Genomic DNA, 21,021 nt, shown 5'->3' with positions numbered 1-21,021 from the left:
CTGGTCATAAACGGTAGCATTGTGAGGCCACTTGATATCGCCAGAAGCGGACCTAAGGCATCTCTAAGGCTGAACAAAAACCGAAGAACGCTGGCCTAAACACATGGCCGAGACCGACTCGAAGAATGCTTCTGGCAGAATTTATGAGCTACTCCGAAACAAACCGTGTGAAAAATGTCATTTGATGATAAGACCCTCAACGGAGTTCAATAGCTATCGCGGTAGAGCACCAGATTATACATAGAGTTGACAGTTTTTTTTTGCCTATTCATAGAGCGCGCTTTGGGACGCATTTTCAATATTACTTAGGTTATTCAGAATCTGTAGAGCATAACGATATGCTTTCTGACGCGTTTCATCGATATTTTCTATTGTGAATTGGTTTGAATCTTTTTATTTCTATTAGAAATGGGACGAATCATTTTACTTACGTGTTCGCCAACGCTTCGACTGCGTTCAAATAACTCCACCATGAGGAACTATCTTTGACCACTGCTACGCTTACGTAATTCGTACAAAACGTCCCGTAGGTTGCGATATCTGGAAGACACAGTGTGCAGCACATTTCGCTTTAAGGCCGACATTTCTGAAATGAAACTAATGTTAACGTACATATAGGACATCTAACGTACGCTCCACCTCCAACCCAGGTTAGGGGCACCTGTATTTTCTTTTTACTATGACTGTCGTACTATAGTGATTATTTGCTACGAGTCGTAAACCACCTTTAGGGGACAAGGTAGGCGTCTGTCTTGTATTTTCGCCGATGTTCGAGACCCCTTATCTCTGCTTCTAAATGGGTTAAAGCAATATCAATAGTATTGTTGCATTCAACTTTCTGTGCTGTTTTTACTCAACTACAATTTTGTTTAATAAACATTGTTTATTTTGTTCGTTTCTTCACTGGACTCTCCCAATTCTAGTTCAGTAGACGCTGCCTTGTATTTGTTAGGTACTGGGTAGTTCCTGAGAAAAAAGGTCAGTTGGCACAAAATTTACATTACGCATTACGCAAATTTACATTACGGAAGTTTACATAACATTACACCATGATAGATAATTTCCCATTAAATAAGCGAAAATTCGCACAGTTGTAAGCACGAGAATCAATAATTTCTCTAAGAAAAGGTTCAAGGAAGCGCAAATCTCTGTACAGCGCAAGGCTCATAATCCAGCTGCGCCAATATATAGTCACTTGTTTACCGGCCCAGAACATCAATTCAACTACCAAGCATCCAGTTTTCTTAAACGCCGTTTATACTCAGATCCCAACCCGCAATGCCATTTGAAGAGGAACCGTCTGATATCTATAAAACAGATACCCTTCTTCGCTGTAGTTAGCGGAACAGCCCTTCGTTGATTCACTCGATAATTGGAAACCTGAGTAAATGCACGTAAAACACCCGACTCCGCATTGCAATACATTATATAACATTGACGAATTCCGCACCTGATACAGCTAAAGGCACACGGTCTCCACGGTCATTCTCTTTATATATGTTGCTTCTGCAAAAGAAAAACAAAGCAGAGCTACATATACTTCCTTCACATGATTCCAAGAGCTACACACATTGAGTAAAACCGAAAGTTGGGCGAGTTGCTATACATTTATGATGAAAAAATAGCTCGAAGTTTATTGCGCTTCTTTGCATCGTCCTGTCCGTCCTTCGTGTTCCCTTCGCGATGTTTTTTCCTCATGAAGCTACGCACATGAATGACTTCGTGTTCAGTTTCCTAAAAGAGAAAGAGAGCTTTATGACAGGAAAATGCAGCGAGTTGGATGTAAAGCGATTTACTGCAACCTCCCACTGTATTGTGGGAATAGGGAAACAACAGAAAGTGGTTCATGATATTCGTCTGCTAGAAGGCGTTTTGTGCTGAAATTTGTACCCGCTGGCGTAGTACATCATGGAAAGCGACAGCGCGAAGCAGCAACGACGAAAGAGGGACGCGAGACATAGGACAAGCGCTTGTCCTGTGGCTCGCGTCCCTCTTTCGTCGTTGCTGCTTCGCGCTGTGGCTTTCCATGAGGTACCACGTAGTTAGCAGCCAGGTCGCTGACGTGTTGTTAAGGACCTCTCCAAACACACAATGCTTCAAGGACGCAGTGATATACTTGCGAAACCTGCGTTCTTTGCATTTGTTTAATTATGATTTCTGATGACTCTGGGCTTTTTCAAACAAACTGACATTCTTTAATATTTTTTTAGCGAAATGAATAAGGAAAACTGTAAAAACTGTCTGGGCTGTGGCAGCCAAGGTTGGTATTGGCCTATTCCTCTCACATTCTTTCTGTAGAGAAAGAATTTTAGAACATAAAACTTGAACAGGACTAATGATTGTGGTTTAGTTACATAGCCGTTACGATGACAAGAAAAATCCAGTACTGATCAAAAATCATGTCAAACAGACACTCCAATTTTTGAAAAGCAGAAACCTTGGATAGCAAATGGAGATTTATGAGCCATTTTTATTTCCAATGGTATTAAGTTTCAGGATCTCGCGCCACTGCTGTGAAAAACATGCGGTCTGTATGCGTTAACAGTGCAAGCAATTTTAAATTTGTATTGCTTGAACTTTTATTCTTGTTTTAGCAATGCAAAGCGATTTTTTGACATCAGGTAATCATTTCATTCTCTTTAATTTACTACCTCGACAAAATATGACTGCATCGTGCGAAAATGCACGCGCTTTCGAAAGCATGCAGGCAAAGCAACCCCTCCAGTGCATGTAACTCGTTGAAAAAGTCAAATTTTGTAGAGCAACAGCGGCGAGGGTAATGGCGTTTTCGAAAATCTAAAAACTGTTATGGCTATTAATGACGACCGGCTTCAAATCTTTACTGGCAACTAGGTGCCTAACTATAATAGGTAAAATGTTAATTATTAAAAAATTAGTTAACCAGCGTACTACTGAAGACGATTTACTGGTTTTCTGGTGTCCGCCGACAATGGTAATCCTATTATTATTATTATTATTATTATTATTATTATTATTATTATTATTATTATTATTATTATTATTATTATTATTATTATTATTATTATTATTATTATTATTATAGCATAAGGGAATTCAGACCATTCCAAGTTTCTGCACTCCTGCACTCCCTCTCCCCTCTGGACAGAATGCAAAAGTTGTTTAATTCTCTTGGTCCTCACCTTGATATATTCGAAAATTCTCTCCCTTCCTTTATATTGAATGTCCGTGACTTCCACTTTGAGCACTCTTTTTCTCATACATAACTTCCCCTTTCATGCATTTTGTCTTTACTACACTTGTGCGTTTGCACCGGTATTATATTGCTTTTTCTCTCCTTAATTGTACATCACGTATACTTGTTTTCATTAATATTATTTCTTTAATACTGTGTACTCACGCCTGATTGTCTGTAACGCGTTCCCTAATTACATTTCTTATTGTGTATGATTGTATTTCTAGCTTGTATTTCAGAGATCTCTTATTCGTTCATATTAGTATTGGCTTTATTCTTGTTTGTATTTTGATATATGCTGTACTTAGCTGTTATCGGTCGTTCTTGTGTTCATTCTCTTTGTTTATTGTTTTATTAGATATTTCTATGTATGTTGCCTGTTCTAGCTGTTTTCATTTACCGTTGTTCTCGCTGTTTCCTTGTTCTCGCTTTTTTGCTTCATGCTTGCTGTCACGCCTAGTTTTTGTGTCTTTTTTTTTCTATCGCCTTTACTGCTGCATTACCTCCCCTGAGTGTCTTCCTTTGTAGTGAAATAAATGTACATTTTGTGCGTGTGAATGGTGTACCAGCACCAAGACCTTTGGGTTGTTCCTGGGCACCGAAAAAAATAAATATTGATTGATTGATTGATTGATTGATTGATTATTATTATTATTATTAATTGGTTTTTGGGGAAAGGAAATGGCGCAGTATCTGTCTCATATATCTTTGGACACCTGAACCGCGCCGTAAGGGAAGGGATAAAGGAGGGAGTGAAAGAAAGGAAGAATAGGTGCCGTAGTGGAGGGCTCCGGAATAATTTCGACCACTTGGGGCTTGGGGATCGTTAACGTGCACTGACATCGCACAGCACACGGGCGCCTTAGCGTTTTTCCTCCATAAAAACGCAGCCGCCGCGGTCGGGTTCGAACCCGGGAACTCCGGATCAGTAGTCGAGCGCCCTAACCACTGAGCCACCGCGGCGGGGCATAATCCTATGACGGATTTTTTTTTTGTTTCCAACCAAAATCGTGAATGGTTCCTGAAAGCATTAATCCCTTGAGTTGTTTCTAACAAAACTGTGATACGTTTATGTCTTGGCGGAGGGCGTTCATGTCGTCTAGGTTGATTACGTCGCTGTAAACGACGCAGTAGCCAGCGGTGGATCTGAACTTGAATATGATGCTATAGATTTTTGGGACACAGATATACCGGATGTTTCAGCGAAAATTTTCGTAAATTTTCAAAGATAGTCTTTTTGGGGTAATCCTATGCCGCAAAACCCATATTTTACCCCAAAAAGCCTATCTTCGAAAATTTACGAAAATTTTCGCTGAAACATCCGGTATATCTGTGTCCCAAAAATCTGTAGCATCATATTCAAGTTCAGATCCACCGTTGGCTACTGCGTCGTTTACAGCGACGTAATCAACCTAGACGACATGAACGCCCTCCGCCAAGACATAAACGTATCACAGTTTTGTTAGAAACAACTCAAGGGATTAATGCTTTCAGGAACCATTCACGATTTTGGTTGGAAACAAAAAAAAATTCCGTGTATATAGAATATCCAGGCCTCCAGAACGGCAATTCGGTATTTTTCAAACTTAAACACATTAGTGAATAATTTCTTACCGGCATGTAAAAATTTTTTATAAACTCTTAAAATTGTATGAAATCATAATTATAAAATACTGGTTGTGTAAATTAGCACCAAAAGAATCGTGGAATCCTTTTCTTCTTCTGCCTTTGGCATGAAACTAGATATTGGAAAAAAATGAACTGACGTTAGTATTGGTGCCAAAATATGTCTTGCGATAGAATGCCGGCAGACGTGCTGCCGCCCTGAATCTTCTGGAAATGTTATTTGCTCCGTACGCTAGTTGGCACAAGAAAGAACCTTATTTGCTTTGTGAGGTGGGCTAAATTCGCTCGAAAGCAAGAAATTCAAATCAGTGCTAGGTAGAGCATACTTATAGAAAAAAAACCTTCGAGTTGACGATGCACTCTAAAGGGTTAAACTTAACGAAATGCAAAACCATGGCGTTTTTCTCTGTCACGCGGGAGGTCCGCACCAGCCACTATACCTGAACTCAGCCCCTGATATGTACAAGTCATAATGTAACTCTTTTCAATTGCACATTGTGAAGAGAAGGCTAAGGAGATGAGGAGCTGAAGGAAGCCAAGAATCCCCGAAGCCAGGAGACGAATACGGGGAATGAGTTTTTTTTCTCAGGTTGACCAACTGGAAATTAGGTGCGTAATTAATTTTTATCTGAAATGCAATGAATTAAAAACGAGCAGAAAAAAACCAGCTGCTCCAATAGAATCCGAGCCCAGGACTTCTGTGTGTATCTGATTCGGATCCCTGCTGCGGCAAGTGGTTGTTTTTCTCTGTGTTCATGCGCCAGAACATAGCCCTATGTATAGCTTGTGTTCACGTGCGTGAACCTAGTTTCGGGTAAACGTTTCCTGGAGCTCTAGTTCGTGCTACACTCGCCTGCTGAAACTAAGTGGTTGATATCTTGCACGCTGTGTGCGACATTAGCCTTTCGTGATTTCTAGCGCTTTAGGAGCGCGAAAACAGCGTTAAATCTTTCTGTGCCTTAAGTTCGTCGCAGTCAGTGCCATTGCACAATGGAAAACTCTGAACGAATACCGGTCGCATGGTTTCGAATGCAGACGCCAGGATTTTGTACTTTCCAGCAGAGGCATAGAGGCGGCGTTTTAGTATCATTTCCGAGGCGCGGCCAGGTCGTCGGCAGAAGAAACATAGTGACGCGAACTTCTCGACGCCTATTATGACGCCGAGCCTCGGGTCCTTGATGAGACGAGTAATGAACTCAGCACTCCGCGAGCAGACCTGGCTATCTGGACAGCCAAGAACATTGATCCTGTGCCCAGCGCTTGTTGACCAAGGTCATGCCGAGTTTGTGAAAAACATCACACCTCAACAACAATCCTGGGAGGCTTAGATAAACCAGTTTGTACTTAACTGATTTTGAGGCTTTCGGTCATGATGAACCGGTAAATCGTAAAGCGAATGGGCCTATATTGCATTGAATTGCTTTAATTTGATGCTTTTTCATCAACAAAAGTAGCGGAACCGGGTGTCCGCAACCTCGTTGGGATGCTACGAGTTTGCTGCGCAGCTTGTCTAGCTACAGATATTATATAACACGAGGTTTTATGTCAGAAAACAAAATGCCGTCGTATTTAATTAATGCATGTTTCAACTTTATGCGCGCTATTGCCCAAGATACCCCATAATCCTTTCTTTTCAGTACCAGCATGCTGAAAAGGCGGACATGTATTACTTACAATGTAAATAGAAAGTACACAGTGTTATTTGATGCGCCCAGGTGCATCGAGTAATTCCTTAGGTTATCAAATGTCTGTGTACCATTTATTGAAAGTTTGCTCCCTTCGTATGGGTCCGAAAGGTTGTTTATCTGGGGAAAGAAAGAGAAGCGCCGAGCACACGAAGCATTCAGGCCCTTCAGCATAAGCGCATAGCACTGGAACGCATTTTCGCGTGGCGGTGAACTTGCCCACGTTGATGAGATACAAAATGAAGACTGACCACTTCAAACGCATTTTCTACCACTACATTTAACACAGAATGCGTTGTGTGACAGTTTCGCTAGGATTTTTTCTACGTCACTGAAATCCTGGACCAGTGCAAGAAACTAATGAAACATGTACGCGCACAGTGTGTGCGAGAAGCGTTTGGCTGAGTCTTAACATCACGCATCGAACCCGATTGTCAATCCCTTCCTTAACGGTACATACCTATGCGAGACAGTTTCCGTGCATTTCATTATAACTATTCTTATCCCCTACACAGACTAGTATTGGCTCCTTGCTGCATTGTCATGAGCTTATGTCGCATGCTAATCGCAGGCGTATTTCTCTTATCTCACCTGCGCTACTTGCCTTTCAATTTCCATTTAGCTGTGCGATTGTACGAAACTAAAGCCTACCGCACAACTTTGTAACCAAACTACACTTAGCAGTTTTGTGGGCGTTATGGTTCACACAAAAATTCTCGCAATTTTAACAGCTGTGCAAAGGCGCCAGCGCGAGATACCCAAGAACCTAGCCGATTGCCGGACTGATGAATGGTTACACAAGGAGGGCTATCGCTCAGCGAGGGTTCGAGCGGAGAGGGTCGACGATGCCGCACGACTTAGAGATATCAAGCTACCCTTACAGATATGGTCTATAGACAGTCTATAGACTTCCTATAGACTCTATTGTCTTCCAACAGTTATTTCTTTTTGTCTATTCATACTCTATAGAGTGTCTATAGACAAAAGTCTATTAAAGTGTATGGCCATAAATCTTTACATTGTCTACAGACGGTCTATAGGATTTGTATTGCCTATATGGTATCTGTAGGATTTGTCTGTAGACTTCATAGACAGAAGTCTATGGAAAGTATATAGGGTGTCTAAAGATATTTTTTATGGGTAGCACCGTCTTATGTAGCAGCCGACAGGGAGTTAACAAAAAGAATAATAGAAGATCGCTTTTGTACAGCGTGTTATCTGTGCTAGCGACTAAGGTTCGAGAAGTATGTGCGGTAACAACCTTATCGCACGCATAGTCGCACCCATCAGGAAAGAGTTACTTCCAACGCCTTCGCACTGCATGCGCTCAGCCTGCTGGCAGTCGTTGATCGAACACGAACAGCATTCTTGCCTTTCCTATGCTGTTTTCAGGTATTTCGAGCATCCAAGAAACTTTGCCCAACTAGAAGGCATAACAGAGCCGCTGTTGATTCCAAGACTGTACTTTACTCTGTCTTTACGGCAGGTATTCAAAGCGTTCAACTTGAACAAGGAAGCGAAATGTCCCATTTTGCGTGATCCCCGCTGTTTGTGCACAAGGAACGCCTTTTGAGTGTGTTGCATAAAAACTTTATTTCATGTTTGGAGTATTTTTAAACTTCTCGTGAAGCACGCCAACATGCAGCGACCACGGCGAACATGACGTCCAAGGTGCTGCCCCCTCTCGCACCGACCCTGCTCAGAAACGGCGGCGATATCGTGATTCCGCTGCATTTAAATTTCACTTTATAAATGCAAGCGACAGCTTTGTGCGAAAAGATGTCGTCCATTCGTCTTATTTTAACTCGAAAAAGGGTGACTGCTCCGAAGCATCCCTACTAGCGACAGGTGCCATCTGTAACTTTTATTTTCACCACTGCCAAGGAGCCTCGCTGCTTCTTGAGCCTCTCTGAATGTACCGGACATGTTCTGAAATATTCCCTGCCGCTGGCAGTGATAATAATTGATAATTGGTTTTTGGGGAAAGGAAATGGCGCAGTATCTGTCTCATATATCGTTGGACACCTGAACCGCGCCGTAAGGGAAGGGATAAAGGAGGGAGTGAAAGAAGGAGGGAAGAATAGGTACCGTAGTGGAGGGCTCCGGAATAATTTCGACCACCTGGGGATCTTTAACGTGCACTGACATCGCACAGCACACGGGCGCCTCAGCGTTTTTCCTCCATAAAAACGCAGCCGCCGCAGATCGAGTTTTCTCCAAGACCGCTCGGGGTCGACGTTGGTACTCTCCACCGCGGAGTAGCCCAAAGCAATTGGAGGGAGAAATTATTTTCATTTTTTTTACTGATCCTGTAGTACTGAATACTCGTTTTTGAGATACTAACGCATAAAACCACGTCTCTAGTTTTTCTATTCGTCCATTTTCTGGCCGAATTTTTTGTTTTTATGCATTTTTGTGCAAGTCTGTCAAATTTTACCGATAGAATATTTTCTTCCTCGTAAGCAACACACATGCTTTTTCCTTGTCATTACAAGGAAAGCTGTATTAGCTACGCTATGTTATGTGCTGCAATGAAGCAAGTCTTTAAATTTATGGGTGAGTAATTGTCTTAAGCTAAACACTGTTAAATTGACTTTCTTCCTGTGATAAGGAAAAAGATTATGGAGATAATACTATAGTACGCAATGTCGTCGGCAGTTCCAGCATCGTGGTATAGCAGACACGCACATCCCCTTTGTCCACACTTATATTACCTGCTTCACTGATTCCATCGAAAACCGGCCTTTCCCACAATTCTTCAAGTAAGTCAGATCATTTAGCAGCTTCATAACGCTGCATGTGACCTCTCTGCGGGCCCTAAAGGATGCACCTAATTATCCCTTTTACTCGAAGGTTAGCTTTTCAGTGAAATACACTCATAGCAGTTCTTTGAACATGTGGTCACAAAGCCCACCCACTCCTAGCCTTCCTCAAAAATTGTCTGATCTAATGAGACCAATGAGACAGTACTCTCTTTCAAATATTTTGACGAATGTAAAATGTCCTAGCTTTCACTTCCGCCAGGCTTGATCTACGGGCAAAGGAAGCCAGTGCCACTTACCTGAGTAACATTTGTGACGTTAATAGTTATTGATACGTTTTGTTTGTTAAAACGATGTTTAACCTGCATGACAAAAAAGAATAAACAATACTTTGAATAGTGTTGCCTTTTGGTAGGACTATCATTGAATTAAGCATTGTTCTAATGAAACTTGTGAAATAAGAGTGACATTTGAAATCTCTTTTCATTTCTTCATTCTCGCAAAGTACGCGACGAGCTGGTGTTGGTGCGGATCCACAGCGGATGTGCAACGTACCATTGCGCACACGACTCGATGCATGTATCGTTGTTCCTTGGCTCCAGTGATAACCACTAAGCAGGCTAAACGAGCGCTGATACGGGCGTTTACTTTCAGGAGCAGCTACAGGAGAATTTTTTTCATGATTGAAGTGTGGCGTAGGGGTAACGACGATTCGAATTTAAAAGCAGACGTTAAGTGCAAAAGAAATTTTCAAAAAAAATAGAAAGGATATGGACACTCAATGCAACAGACAGGTGGGAGATCATTATCTTTACTTATCCTTTGTATCCTTATTTCGTTCCAAATAAACCCTCTACCCTATTTGCAAAAGTACGTCTTCCATACGTGTCATCTTTAATGGGACATTGGGATATCAGATTGGCTTATAAATACAGCAGCTTAGCAGCCGAGTGGAAATCGAGTTGAACAGAGAAGCTTCATTTTCGAATATATAGGAATGGATCATGGATGCAATATTTGGGCAGTGAATGAATGTTCCAACGTGTTCACGCCACCTTTAGCGTGCTGCAAAATTGAGAAAAGTACTGTTCTCGGAAACATCATTTGTTAATACTTTCAGGCGCGCACTGCTGCGTGAAGCTGAAGTAGAAGATACGTTCTTCATTGATAAACAAAAAAATGGGAGCAAACCAATGCCTACTGCCTTGCATTAGTAGGGCAGAAATTTTTTAGGAGTTGCTTCGCTTGTTTCATCGTTTCGCCTATTTGCCTATTTATTATCATCATCAGAAGCAGCAGTCTAATTACGCCACTGCAGGAAAAAGGCCTTTTCCATATTTCATCCAATTAACCGCGTTTTGTGGCAGCTGAAGCCACCTTCTTCGAATGTCTCCAAAACCCTGAATGTTATCCGCCGGCCTGACTCTTTGACAACTCCTTCCACGCTTGCCTTCTCCTAGAAATCACCTTTACTTTAAGAGACCATCGGTTATCATATCTATTTATTCTTCGTGATTTCGAATAAAATGTAAAAATCTCACAGGTATTCCCGGACCTATTCTTCTCTCTTCCTATCTTTTAAGGTTAGTCTAATAATATTCATATACAGAGGTCACTGCGCTGGCCTAAATTTAAGTTCAACACGTTTAATTAGCCTCAACTTTTCTGCCCAATGGGTTAGTTGCGGTGAGATGCAACTGTTATATTCTTTTCTTTTAAGGGTTACTGATCAATTGCTATTCAACACCTTGGAGTACCTGCCAAATGCACACCACCTCGTTCCAAATTTTCTAGTTATTTTGCTCTCAGGGTCAGCGGTTACTTCTGCCCTATGAAGACGTATTTTCTTACAACTTTCAACACTTCGCTGCCTATCATAAACTGATTTTTACTTCTCAGACTGCCGAACATTACTGTAGGTTCCTTCACGTTCATTTTTAGGGTCACCGCTCTTCTTTGAATGTCTAGGTCCACGATCGTGTTTGCAATCCGGCCGCTGAGTTACTCAGCAAGGCGATGTCACCAGCAAATCAGATTTCTAAGCTATTCTCCATTATACCTTATTCCTAGTTCTTCCCAATTTGCTTCTCTGGACACCTTCTGTAAACAAGCGGTGAATAGCATTAGATAGATCGTGTTTCTCTGCCTGATAACCTTCACGATTGGTATTTTACATCTTTCATTATGAGGGACATTGCTAGCTGTGCAGCCGGTACAGATATCTTCCAGTACTTACACATATGTATCATCTATACTCTGGTTACGCGATGCCTGCATGACGGATTAGGTTTCTACAGAGTCAAACGGTTTCTCGTAATCTATAAAGGGTAATATGGAGGCTGGTTATATATTGCACATTTCTCTATCATCTTACTGATGGTGAGAATTCAGTCTATTCTCGAGCAGGCTTAACGAGAGCCGGCCTTGGTTGACTGAAGCCAAGGCTGCTATAAATTTGTTTGTGATTAATTGAACAAGCACCTCATAACGCAGAATAATCTTATCAGTACAATTTTTCAAGTATTTGACATCCCCTTTCTTATGGATTAAGACGATATCATTCTTAAAACTCCGATATTCTTTGTGTGTGTCGTCACGATGACAAGGAGGGAAGTATTCCGAGCACAATTGACCTACTGTCCTTTAAGAAATTTGCTGTTAGCTGAGGCGCAGCTGCCGCTTTTCCGCTTTGCATTGTTTGCAAATCTCTCTCTATATACTTCCGCGTTCGTTACCTGTGTAGTGTCTAAATTGTGCTCACCACTGGTTTCATCATTTGAATCCTGATCATTATGGTTGCTGTAAAGATCTGTGTAGTTTTTTTTTCGGCCACATTACCTATCTTTTCAATATTGGTAATGACGTGTCCATCGTATTAAGTCAATTTCATTTTTAGGTTTGTTTTTATGGTTCTTCGAATCCACTTCCGGTTTTCTCGTTTGCAGAAGAGGATATTAATGACCCGTAAACTATTTCGTTCTCTGAACTGCACTAGTAACTCCCCCCTTCTGCTTTCAATACTCCCCAAACAAAAACTTTTCCTTTCAACCGAGCGCAAGTTGCGGAGCGGAAAACACGCTCCCTTTTCTAACGCAGAGGAATATGTGGTCTGATTTTTTAAACCTTGACAGATTTCTATTTTAAAAGCTGCGAGAGATACATCGGTGCGGTCTATCGAGCTGAATTGTACTTCAAGGGGGACGTGTTGCACCTCATAAGAATCATTATTTGAACAATTATTTAACTAAATTTAACTAATAAACTGTTTACTTTCGATTTCAGGGGCAAGGTTAAATTGCGGAAATAGATTGTCGTCAACGCTGAAAGTGAGCCCAATTTTAAAATTTGCCTATTTAAAATTTGCCTACTAGGCAATGTGATTCCAAGTATCGAACGTCAAAAATACGCATTTGAAAGCTTGTCGAGCTGGGTTTTCCGCATCACCTAAATATAAAATGCCATCACTGCGCATGGTATCGTCGCCGAAATCAATTTAACTTCTCGCACATAATAAAATGCACAAGAAATTGGACAGATGCAATTTTATAAATGCACAATGCGCGAAAGTCAAGTCAACGAGCTTTCAATTGCATATGTTTGACGTTCGATATCTCGAGCCAAATTGTCAATTAATAAAATTCAAAAACGCAGCGGACCTTCGATGTCAATGGGCATCATTTTGGCAATATAACCTTTCCCCCTAAGATCAAAAATAAAAGGCTTATTACTTCATCAATTTTTCCGTTTTAACCCACATGAGGAACATTGTGTTCGCCTTGCTGTACAACCCAGCTCAACAGACGACAACAACGTATCTGTCGCAGTTCTTAAAATAAAATCCCGCAAAGGTTAAAAAAGCTGCCTTTAGTTTCGGCTCGCGAGTATAAGTTTGTTTTTAAGACTTCGAATATTGTCGGTAACGGTTACTTAGGGCACCATTTTAACGCAACTGGATGTTAGAAATTGTAACGAATAAAAATTGGCGTAGGCTTAGCTAAGGTTAAGCCTGGATCTCTCGAAGCGAAAAGGTTCGGTGATGCTTGTGGTTTAGCTTATGGTTATGCCTTATGATTTAGCCTATGGTTATGCTTACGGTTTAGCTTTTCATTCTCCCTTCGCAACTGCTCAGCAATTCCCGAACTTTCACCATCTTGGCAACTCTCAGCTGGCATGGCCGAACGTCGCTGTTCAGCTTTGTTTTCACGCCGTTTAGCGAGACGTGCCTTCCGTACTTCTGGCGTTTCAGACTCGGCTCTGCTGCGTCGTTTAGCGAGACGTTCTTCTCGTTATTCGGGTGTCTCGGACGCTCGTTGAGCTTTCAGCCTTGCATTTCTTCGCTCCTTTTCAGCCAACTCCCGTGGTAGCACTTCTCTATCGGTAGTATCACTCTCTTCTCCTTCCATGTTGAATGCGCACGCCTATTCTCTGGCAAGCGGTTACATAGTCGGCCTCTACGATAAACACGCGCTTGCGGCGAACGTCAAACTATGACGCATAGCACGCGGCAGTGGCCACCTGCGCCGCGCGTGACGTCACGCGCGGCAGCGGCGAAAGGTCAGGCGACGGAGTCGGCAGCGGCGGCCACCAGCGCCTAAAGTCACTGGAACGGGAAAAGTACCGCAACCATCGCCGCAGCCGGTGACCCGCCGCCATATTTGGTCAAGCGCCACTGAAGCGGCGGCCGCGCGCTGTGTCTTTTACACAATAAATTAGGCTTTGCGAATTGTGCGTGTTTTTACAGCAATGAATGAAGCATGCGGTTGTTCACTTGCTAATTAGGCGAAAAAAGGCTGCAATTATTAGGACGGAAGCGTTATTAGGACGGATTGTGTCCTCGGCTCTCTGACCGGATATGTCACTCGTACATTAGAAGGCATGTAAGGAGGGAAATTTGATCTTGGCTGATATGGGCGAAAACCGATGTCCAACCTAATTTCACTGCAGCGAACACGATGATGAGCTCCAAATTTGGCCCGAGCAACTTCCAAACTTGGTCCACCCACCCCTGAAATTTGACCTCGGCCGATTTGGGCCAAAATCGATGTGCAACCTAATCCGACTGCGGAAAACGCGATGGTGACCTCCAAATTTTGCCTGGGCCGCTTAAAAGAATCACAAATAACGCATAGGAAGGCACAAATGCTTTCGCAATATCGCACGTGAGGAGACGTAATTGCTGCCTTGAATTTTTGCTTGAGTATGCATCACGCGTACTGTCGCGAAAAAAACTAAAACATGCGAACAGCGTGGTGCGTGTCCTCTCCACTCTTCGCATTTATTAAGGCGAAAGCCTTTCTTGCCTTATGAGCGGCGTAGACAGAAGTTATAGAAAGACCGTGCGCCCAAAAGTACGCACATGAACTGTCGATTCTGTGCAGCCATATAGCTCGTCGCTTGAGGTTTTTTTTTTTCCCCGCTGGAAATGAAATACAGCGTTTTTCCCGATTCCCGCCGATTGCTGCACGCAAAAGCGCAGTACCCAGGCATTCTTCGATGTCTTTTTCAGGCATCAAATGCACAAGCGTCAATACGCGGCAGGAAATTCTGTGCACGCTTATCTCAGGCTATAAGAGCAAGTGCTATACGTAATGCTCCGGACGGTCTGTGTGCCGGCGGCCGCGAGAAAGAAGCGAGCGGACCATTTATGGCGGGGAATGACCACGTGACCACGGATAACGAATCGGGAGCTCGCGCGCGCTGTCGCGGCGGTGCGGCGGCGAGAAAAAAGGAATGCGGTACTTTTCCAGTTCCAGTGACTTCCTGCGCCGTGCATGACGTCACTCGTGTTCCGACATACGCCGGCTCGTGCGAAGCGCGGTGTTGACTGGCGTAGTGAAGCTTTTCGCTTCAAAACGGTTCTTCTGGTTGCCATGGATTTCCTATATACACATTGGTAGTACAAGAAGCTTCCGCACATGGCTCTACCTGCACCAGCCATGGAGTGAAAGTGCTTCTGAGAGAGCAACGCGCCAGATGGCCAGGCGCACTGTTATGCGCCAGTAATTATTTGTGGAATGACAGTTATTAAGTCTCGGCCCCTGTAGCCATTTCTTATTTGCGAAGAAAAGCTTTCGCCAAGTATAGAACTTATGCCGTAACCCACAATGCCTGGACCCTTGCCTGCTTCTCGCCTGCCTTGGCATTGAAGGCGCCCATCAGAACAGTACTGGGATTTTAGTGTAGCCATTGCCGATTCCATGCCGGCATGACACCTTCACCTACCTCATCATCATTACTTGATCTTAGTGTGTACGCCTGTAAAACCTTCAGTTTCTTCCTGTTAATGAAGTTTATTACAGTAAGGACGACCCTCTCGTTATTTCTGCAGAGTTAGTTTAACAGTTATGTGCTTATTGATCAGGAATCCCACACCTAGCTCTCGCCGCTCAGCTAAACCGCAATAGCATAGCACGCGCCCGCCTTTTAACACCGTATATGTTTCATCTCTTGCCGTGACATAAGCCCTATGATATGCCATTTAATATCCGTTAGTTCCTCGAACAGTAATGCTAATGTAACCTCTATGGATGGGGTTCTAGCGCTATACGTTGAAATGTCCAGTTTCTAATGTAACCCTACCCAAAGCCAGAAATCATTAGCGCCATCTGCTGAATCACAGGTCTGGCCTTCGCCTTGGTCAGCGGCTCTGCAGCCGGGACTGGAGACTGAGGGCCAGGGGTTTATTGGTGTATTTATACAGCAGGTGATGGCCAAGCACTATACCGGGGTTGCCTAATCCTGTTCTGGTGAGAGGGTGCCCTGTCGACTCTGGTCACCGGGATTAGGACGCACGCCAGGCTTGGCTATTCAATTCCATCAACACCCGAATTTTGTTTTCTTTTTATGCGGTGGGTTTAAAGCCATAGTTCTCTTGAACGCGAGGCGGATGCTTCACCGTTATGCCATCGGTTCACTCATTCACACTTGCATATTCACATAACTTTAACCCATTTGATGTTATTAGCAAATTTGCATATCAAACGTTAGATAGCAAATTTTAAGAAACTTAATACGCTTAGTCATTACTTATTGGGAGCGCTGTCATGTCATCCTAGTTTTGAATGCCATTCTGGTAAGTTTTTTAGTGCTAAGAAATAAGCGGTTTTAAAATTATTAAAATTGCCATCACTCCCCTCTGATAGTATTATTTGTAATGTGAAGTGCATTAGTGGATCACCCTCCCCAAAAATCTGTCTGTTACACAAGTGCTATTCCTAACAGGCCCCACGGACCGGGAAAGGAGTAAAACTACACCTTCAAAGTAGCGACCCAACAGAGGGATACAATTCACAACGTAGCTTCGCAACATTTAAATACTTATTAACATAATGCCTGATAGCAAGATGAGAGCACGACGCTTTTACTGTTCTATAATTATGGTGATGGGACCTAACAAAGCGAGATATGTATAAAAGTTCAAGGAGTTCAGTAGTTTAGCGCTGTGTTCTGTACCGTCATACGTCAGAACTACAATTTCACTAGACCATCTCCATCTGCACTCTGCGTGCTGTAACCGTTTAACACATATCGCTCCACTGGTTGGTCCAGTGGCTCGACTCAAGACCTTCTGTCGGGTGGAATATTGCTGAAGATATTGGTAGTTTGCAGCAGTGCTCTTCCGGTAATTAAAGCTAGCGAATTACTTTATTGGAAATTCGATTCAGGGCGGTTTCATGCTTCGCAGTCCATTTAACACACTTACAAAGTAACATAAAACAATTTTACCTTTTTAAACAGGATGTCAAAATGATGCTTAGAAGGATCTTGGCTGCTGTTGCTTTTTCCTTCTTCAGAATCAGTTAGCTTAAATTTCTCATTGTACGACGAATCATAATAGACTGTGGCCAAAACAGTTATACCTTCGCCAATTTTCTTTCTGTCATCTGAAACATAACGCGGATCATTGCCAAATATCAAGGCAGTCCTTAAACTTTTCAGTGAAAATTGTGTCGCAGTATCAGTCTTCACGCAGTGAACAACAGGTTAAAAAGTGATGATCACCAGGGCAGCCAGGGGCTATAAGGAAAAAACGTTTCTTTAGGGAAAAATAATATCTATGTGGTGTGCAAACTATGACAGAGGACTTCAAATAATGACACACTTTAATCGAGTGACCGTAGCCTAGGGCAGACGAACGCGCAAGTTGTCAGTCACCAAATATGAACACATCTTTAGGTGCCAAAGCAAGACTCGAGCGTTAAGGCCTGCCGTATACTATAAGCCTGATCTGAACACAGGCCTTTGCTTATGCTGCTCGTCTGACTGGTACTGCCACCTTATTTATACTCTTCCCAAAAAACAAATCCTCTCTATATGAAACAGGCATAAAATAGGCGGCTACATAGTTGTTTGCTAGCACTGCGGTGAGTCTATGCTCTGCTCTTGAGAAGAATTAAATGTTTCTTAGACGCCACCTATTTATTACCTTGGTGCTTAATGGGGGGTGGAATGTCGTGTCTAGTTTTCATGTTAGTTATACTGGCTGCTTTGTCATACTTTATTAGGAAAACAGTAGTTTTGTGTAATAAATTCGATGCAATTTATTCCTCGTTGTACGGATCCCCAACAGGCGTCCGTAGTCCAATTTCAACGAAATTTTCATTTTGTGCGGTAGTAAATTCGAATAAGACCTTGGAAAAGTTTTGTCGTAAATACTGTAGCATGCGATTGGCATTGTTTGCTATGTTTCGAATATGAAGGGACTTTGTTAGGACAGCAGTTATATGGGCGCCGGAAGTTTCCGGGATGCGAGTTCTAGGAAGAACGTTTATTGCATCTTCACCTCGCTACCCAGTCGCCTTATATTGGGAAGAGAGGAAGGAGCATTCAGGCCTTCAACGCCTTCATACAGTATCAGGCGACTCGGTCGTGAGGTGGAGCTGCAATAAACGTTCTTCCTAGAACTCGCGTGCCGGAAACTTTCGGCCCCGATAGTACCTCCAGATATTTGTGCGAATTCACTAATTCCAAGGCAGTGCTACTCCAATAAATTTAATTCTGAATATTAGCTATTCTTCAGACTCGCATAATTTTGCATTTATTTGCATTCAGCTTCATTACCCACGTATTACACGAAGTTGATTAACTTTTAAGGTCATCAGTATAAATAAGTTACAGAAGTAGGCCAATGACTGTACTTTGTGGTAAGACAGAGTGCGCATCGTTCAATGAATTACAGCGGCTAGCAAGAAAGCACGCAGCTCATTGTGTTCTATGCTTAAATGCTTTAGTTCGTGAAGTAGTAGTTTACGGCGTACCTTATCATTTGGCAAAGCCTCCGAAAAACAGTCAGCATAGAATGAGTGATCGAGCATACCGTGTAATGCGTGCGTCAGTGGTGATCGTTGGGTCTTTTAGGAGAAACCCCCAGATCGAAGTTGATGTTAGTAATGTTTGTTTTGGCATACCCGCGCTGGGATATTTTTCATTGATGTTTATTTTCATGTTCACTCCCGGAATCTATACGATATCTTGGTTAACTATTCGTTTTTTCGTTTTACAAGATAATATCGGGCCCTGTCAACAAAATTACATCCTGGGGATGCGTTATAGGGCTGAAGCCGCCTCTGTCTCCTCTCCATAAAACCACCTGACTTGTCTCAGGTAAGCCAGGTTGCATTTTGGCAACCCACACACTGTTTTACTTGGAAACAAGATTTATTAGCAATGAAAACAAAAGTAGAGGTGCGGAGCGCTGCAACTGTGTCAATACGCCAATAGTTCAGCCGCAGGAAAGCTGGCTGACGCGTTGCTCGTTGTTCGGTTACTTCGCTCCGTCTGTGGTGTAGCTGGCGACATCTATGGGTGCTTGTTCTAACCGGGCGTACCAGAAATATTTGTTGTCGTCAATAAAGATGTTTTCTCTATCCCACTCTAAAGTTTAAATTGTATAGCTATGTAATAATTATGCCTTAAATAACGAGCTTTACCAGTACACTCCGCTTTATGAGGAAACTATGAACTTCCACCATATATTTGCAGAAAGAAGATCCGTGGTTCGCGTTTGTCGCTTTCGCAACATTTCCAGGAAAAAGTTTCATGGAGCGTAGAAAATACTGCGGTTTGAAATATTTGGGTGCTACAAAAAAAGCGTAGTGTAAGACTGCAGAATCGGCCACGAGCATTCCAATTATGACCAGTAACAGCAGCTCCTGAAAGTTAAGAAGCGCATATAAGAAATTGTGCACCGCCTGCAGGGCGTAAAGCCATATGTTTAGGGCTTCAAATCAAGATGGCCAGGAGGGAAAGATTATGAAGAGAGGAAAGCCGTGGTAACTCTACCGTTCACAGTAGGCCCCTATTTCACACCATTCGTAAAAAGGCGAACAGTTTCAAATGAAACTGGGATATATATATATATTGATGAAGAAGCGAAAAATGGGCATCGGGGCGCAAGCGCCTTCTCAATCTTATTTATTGCAGTCCTAGCTGGTGCCCCAACATACCCTACCAGCTAGGAAACCGCAGACGCCGTTTCAGGCTCAGAAAATGATGGAAGAAAGCTTACCAGTCGTATCAATTGTCGCATCACTGGCCACTGTGTTAAGCTGCACGCCGAGGGAAAGAATAACGAAAAAGATTCGACGCATCGCTGAGACTTCAGAGAGAACTAAATGGGCTCACAACGCGGGACTCGTCGCACGCATCCTTTATACTTTTATCCAGGTCAATGCTCTTCAGAGTCCTAAATGTCAGCAACGCATTTCTCGATGCGCCTAAGCGTCAGAGACTTTTTTAAATCCTAGATTTAAAGCGCACAAAAACTTTTCAATCTCACAATGGTAAGCAAAACATAATTCTTCGAAATGTCAATCAAAGGGCAGTATACCATCTTTTCTGTGCAATCATTCGCTTTTGTTTTTCGCAGGGTCTTGTGCAGCATGCATCTACGCGTGTGGCGTGTTGAGATTCTTTCGTCCCGAACCTCGTTAACTGCAGCAAAATCATTTACATTGTACCATTGAACCTTGTACTAAGTTCAACTGGACCACTCTGTTCAAGTCTTGAACGCTGCCTGGTAGGTACATGCAATTTATCGCTCTGCCTAGCATATTAAACCCCCTCCATTCCTTCCCTGATGACGTGGTTCATGTGTTCACACAAAGCCAGACGGTTATCACATCTTTTATGATACCGTTAAGTTTTTCACTGCATATTTTCTTACCTCTTTTATGTCGTGTACAGCGCGTTTTTTTTTTCTCTTCTAATGTCTCTTTCCTGCTTTCGTTATGCAAACTTGAGCGAAGGTAAACGACGAGTACTTGAAATCTAAAGAACCAGTGCAAATTTCTTGATCGTCTATTCATTAGCCAAAATTTTTGTTTCCGTCTCCTCATTAAAATTCACATTTCTAATGACGAAAAGGGTGCCGATTATTTCGAGTCATTTAGTCATTTTTAATGGATATCAGTGCCTTTGTTTTCTCATTATGTTTTGGTCATAAATTTTGCAACATCTATCAGTAATAGCGCGCCGCAGAATAAGTTGTGGTGCACCGTATAATGTCTTTTACAAAAGGTAGCAGGTATCCAAAGCGCTGCTTAGTATAGTTTTCGCTCCGGTGCCCACGAAAGGGTTAGTCGTTGCGTGGAACTATAGCACCCTTACCACATCATAAATAAAAATCGTCGTGGTTAACTTGGAGTAAACTAATACCACATTCCTTCCCTTGCACGATCCTTAAAGATGAACTTTAGCAAGCTCCGTAACTCTCAGCCGATTCCGACTAATGCTT

General features: G+C 42.6%; 1 protein-coding gene across 1 annotated transcript; it reads right to left on the bottom strand.

The window, feature by feature from the left end:
* Window positions 1-427: 427 nt before the first annotated feature.
* LOC144103737 (uncharacterized) lies at window positions 428-19,944 on the bottom strand. Its single transcript, XM_077636392.1, has 6 exons — window positions 19,795-19,944; window positions 17,013-17,170; window positions 9,587-9,649; window positions 6,515-6,645; window positions 1,451-1,506; window positions 428-540 (listed from the first exon to the last, which is right to left on the bottom strand). Exons 1-6 carry the CDS (start codon window positions 19,874-19,876, stop codon window positions 428-430), a joined length of 603 nt encoding a protein of 200 aa, XP_077492518.1. The 5' UTR covers window positions 19,877-19,944.
* Between the last annotated feature and the right edge of the window lie 1,077 nt (window positions 19,945-21,021).

Source organism: Amblyomma americanum, chromosome 9 (assembly GCF_052857255.1).
Source record: "Amblyomma americanum isolate KBUSLIRL-KWMA chromosome 9, ASM5285725v1, whole genome shotgun sequence".
Classification (NCBI taxonomy): domain Eukaryota; kingdom Metazoa; phylum Arthropoda; class Arachnida; order Ixodida; family Ixodidae; genus Amblyomma; species Amblyomma americanum.
Note: the sequence above shows the minus strand (reverse complement) of the source record. Positions and strands in the feature narration are given on the sequence as shown.

Excerpts from the sequence above, each read along its gene's own strand:
- LOC144103737 (XM_077636392.1), bottom strand. The coding sequence starts at position 19,876 with ATGCGTCGAATCTTTTTCGTTATTCTTTCCCTCGGCGTGCAGCTTAAC. Across the intron at positions 17,171-19,794 it reads TGCGACAATTGATACGACTG|ATGACAGAAAGAAAATTGGC; the intron begins GTAAGCTTTCTT and ends GTTATGTTTCAG. Across the intron at positions 541-1,450 it reads TGTGCCTTTAGCTGTATCAG|ATATCGCAACCTACGGGACG; the intron begins GTGCGGAATTCG and ends TGTGTCTTCCAG.